The sequence below is a fragment of the Antrostomus carolinensis genome, unplaced genomic scaffold (genome assembly GCF_000700745.2).
Source record: "Antrostomus carolinensis isolate BGI_N321 unplaced genomic scaffold, ASM70074v2 scaffold36213, whole genome shotgun sequence".
NCBI lineage: Eukaryota > Metazoa > Chordata > Aves > Caprimulgiformes > Caprimulgidae > Antrostomus > Antrostomus carolinensis.
Window position 1 is genome coordinate 6,162 of NW_010306507.1, and position 4,164 is coordinate 10,325.

General features: G+C 55.9%; 1 protein-coding gene across 1 annotated transcript in view; it reads right to left on the reverse strand.

The window, feature by feature from the left end:
• Positions 1-501: 501 nt before the first annotated feature.
• The window catches only part of SRF (serum response factor), a 10,698-nt gene continuing 7,035 nt past the window's right edge, over positions 502-4,164 (reverse strand). The window contains exons 3-6 of the mRNA XM_010165157.1: positions 2,642-2,761; positions 1,676-1,867; positions 1,091-1,167; positions 502-820 (exon numbers count right to left, since the gene is read on the reverse strand). Of these exons, the coding sequence (XP_010163459.1) occupies positions 725-820; positions 1,091-1,167; positions 1,676-1,867; positions 2,642-2,761 (485 nt within the window). The 3' untranslated portion in view covers positions 502-724. The remainder of the gene's footprint in view (positions 821-1,090; positions 1,168-1,675; positions 1,868-2,641; positions 2,762-4,164) is intronic.

The window sequence follows — 4,164 nt, forward strand, 5'->3', positions numbered from 1 at the left end:
AGAGCCAGGCAGGCTGCAAATCTGCCAGGCAGCCCAGCGAGTAGGCACTGAGGGCAGAGGGCTCACTGTAGTGCATATGAGGAGGATGGGCCCAGGTGCCGCAGGCTGTGCCCTGCCTTCCAAATGGAGGGCGCGCAGACCCAACCAGAGACGCACGTGCAAGCTGGCCACTCTCCCCTGTCCAGAGCCCAGGGTGAGTTGCTGCGGCCAGGACCTGTCACCCCCACAAAGGCACATTGCTGAGGCCAGCAGCACAGCCTTGGCCCACTCCACTGCAAGCTGAGCCCGCAGGAAAACTCTGGATCTGAGCTGAGCCCCACGCAGAGCAAACACTCATGGGCAAGGTGACTTGGAGTGCCCAGAAGGAGCCAGAGCCTCCAGCTGGAAAAGGCCCACAGTACTTAACAGCACAGAGCAATCCTCCCCTCAAGAGACAAGTTTCTTTGGCTGGCGTGAGACAAGCACAGCTACTGCAGCATCCAAACACCCCAAAGCTCTGCACGGCCCCAGCACAGCTCCATCCCAGGGGGGTCCTGCAGCCCCACGCGCATGCCTGTGTGTATGTGCGTGGGTGCGTGTGTGTGTGTGTGTGCATGTGTGGATGAAGGAAACGTGAAAAGGCAACAATAAATAACTGGTGCAGTCTGTACGAGAAGGAATTGCTGCCAGCCCTGGCACTGGCACGACAAGCCAGGGACAGCACAAGGCCGGCAGCAGAGGCCTCTCAGTCACTCTTGGCGCTGTGTGAGGTGTCCAAGTTGACCACCTGCAGCTCCGTCAGGCTGCTGCCACTGCTGCTCTGCTGCCCGATGACAGCCATCTAGAGAGAAAAGGGAGGAGGAAGCACTGGGGGACAGCATGTCCTGAGACCATGTGTACCAGCAGCCAGGGTGGCACTGTCCTTTCTGGGCACCTGTCCAGGGAGGGCAACACTTCCTCACCCAAAGGTGGGTGGCACTGACAGCTTTCCCAGACCTAAGGACTGGCCCTACCCAAGGGCCCGGGTCTGCCCAGACCCACAAAGGATTGTGGAGGCAGGGGCAGAGCAAGGACACCCCCCAAATACCTGCGAGTCCCACTCTGTGCCTACCTGGTGAAGCTGGACAGCTGAGACTGGGATCTGAACGGTGCCTGATGGGGCTGTCAGGAACACTTGGGGAACGCCACCTGCCACAGAGAGAGAGCACAAATGACACTGTCCCTTAAACAGTGCTCCCCCACGGGTCCTTTCTCTGAGCTCTGTGGAGCTTCACAAGGATGAAGAAGCCTGTTTGCATGCATGGAGGCGTCCCCAGAGAAAGCAAACACTGGGAGAAGCAGGTACAAGCCCTCAATCCAATGCCTGCACGGCTTCATGCTGCTTTGGCCCCTCATGCAACCACACGTCCTCTCCAGAGTCTCCTAGCTCCCTCCACTGCCTGCCCCATATGCCACCCGCCCCAGCAACCCTCGCTCTTTCTCCCCAACAAACAGTTCAGGCAATCCTTTGCATAGGAGAACAGCGGGATCTGAAAGCACACGTAAACCAACACCGGCACCAGGCCTTTGTACAATTGTTAGGACTACTTAGAAGGAAATTATTTGAATTTAATACACAGCATAAATACACACAAGACAAGAAAAATCGGGGTATCAGAGCACTTCAAGGGAGCACTGACCCAGACAGTTGTTTTACCTTGATCCTGGACCTGGCCATGGGACACCTGCATCGCTGAGGGCGCCTGTGAGAAAGCGTTGAGGACTGCAAGTCCACCGTCCGGAAGGCCAGATGTGGGCGCGTACATCACCGCATGTGGGCTGGGGTACATCATGTGGCCACCAACAGTGGTTGGCACAGACGACGTCATGATGGTTGCCGGGAGGGTCACTGGCACCAGGACAGACTACATGTGAGCCACACAAAAGGAGTCTGCTACATCCACACGCCTGCTCAGCACCTCTCCCTCAGCCACCCTTGGCATGCTGCCCTGAAGCAGCAAGTGCATGGAGATACCCATCTTGTTCTCCTCAGCTCCTGGGGAAAAGCCCCAGGGAACAGGCAGGAGAGCTCAAACCTCCCTTTTCACGAGCGAGTATGAGAAGGCAGAAAAGCACAGTAGCCAAACATCCCAAACATCCCAAATATCAGGACTGAATTCAACTTGAGATACAAGTTTCCTGATGGAGTTTTAATAAAGCTGTTGAACTGGATTCAGTTTGTATCCAGGCACCTGAACTCAGATTTTGCTGACAAAAGAGGAGGTATATGTCCAACAGAGGTTGTATATGTCCTCTGCATATACAGTAAAAATGTCAAGCAGATTTGTGCCAATGCCTTGTGCTAGGGGCAATGCTGGCTCACCAAGAAACCATCTAAGAACTGGGCAACGTGTTCCCAGCCTCATGCTGCAAGTGAGATGTATTTGGAGAGGCTCTGAAACCCCTTGTAAGGTGCCCTATGCACAGCAGCATCTATCCAGGTATAGTGTAGCACAGGGGCTGGCAACAGGGATAAATACTCCTGGGAAACTGTCAGAAAGGCTGGGATAGAGTTGCCCTGAAGAAGGATCCTCAGCAGGGAGCAGGTGTGAAGTCTATGGTATAGGTTGTTACCAGCATTGGTTAGGAAGACAGAACAAGGTCACCGCAATGTCCCCATTACCTGTTCCGCTGGAAGAGGTCTGGGTAAGGTCAGTGCTGCTGTCACTAGAGGGAGACGTTTGCTGCGGCGCCTGGTGCACCTGGATCGCCTGGACTGGCACCTGCTGAGCCATGGTACCACCTGGGGAGAGAGAGGAGCCCATGAGCCTGTGGCTCAGCAGGGATGTAGGCACTCCTGGCCATGTGGAAGCCCCCCAGTCCTTCTCTGGACGCACACAGCTCTGCAGCCTGCCTCTGCGCTGCACTGGCGAAGGCTAACCAAAGGCAGAAACCAGGCCCCGTCCCAAAGAGCAGACCAAAGCCTGCTCTTTCCTGGCACACAAGGGTCAAGGAGGGGTTGGTTGGCCTAGAGGGCCCCAGAGAGAAAAGGAAAGGCTACAGCAGCTTTTGTCCAGCTCCCAGGCATGGTTCAGGAACGCCTGAGACCCTCCTCACCAATCCTGGCTCCACCAAGACACAGAATAGAAGATGGCAGGATGAGAGGGCCCAGCACATGCCCATGCTCAGCCAGCCCTGCAAGGACCATCTCACTGCACCGAGCAGAACTGCAAGAGACCAAATGTCCAGGCCAGCTGGGCCCCGCTGCCTTCACGTGATGGGAACCCAGCTCCATCCTCCACAGGGCACTCGGGGAACAGCTGTCTCACCCAGCTTGTGATCCCAAGGACATCACAGGGATTAGAGACCACTGGGCCACAGGATGTGTGTCCCAGAGCTGCAGGGGCACAGCCACACAGCCTCTGGACCAGCCTACTCGCTGCAAAGCTCTTCAGCTCCAGAGACAGAGCTCAGCACAGAAAACTCCTCTCGGGCTCAGTTCCTGTCTCCAGAGGGAAGAGCAAGGGGTGTCAGAGAGCAGGAATCACCTCGCTCAGACTGGGCATATCCCCACACACCACACCAGAGACACACATCCATTATTCTCTTAGCTCCTCCAGATCCCAAGGGAAATCCAGTCCCCTTGCATGGGATCATGCTGTCTGCCAGGGACCACGGCAGCCATAAGGCCTCCAAAAAAGCACCCAGGCTATCGGACTCATCGACTTGGGCACAAACAGGCAGGACACAAGAAATACTGTCTTACTCTCAGTGCCGGTCCTCAGATGATGGCTGCCCCCACAAAGGAGAACCTAGCCCTGCTCTCAAACTCCAGCCAGGAACATGTTCAGCCCCAGTACAACACCTGGAGAGCCTTGACTCAGTGCAACAAGACATTCCTACAATGCACACAAGGCAGCACAGCAACACCACTCCCTCTTCTGCTCCGGGTCTCTCCTAATCTATCCTCTGTGCTGTGGTTCAGTGACTGACCACAAATACAAATACAAAAGCAAAGGCAGCTGCTCAGAGCCAAATGCCAGCACTCAAAAAACACCCATTGGGCATCTGCGCCCTTGCAGTCTCCTTCCAGCAGTCCTCCTAACACCACAGTTCAGCCTCAGCACAGCTGCACCAGGGTCCTGTCTGTCCCCTCTGCATTTGCTAGCGGCAGGACACTGACAACTCGCTGCTTCCCTGGGTCTG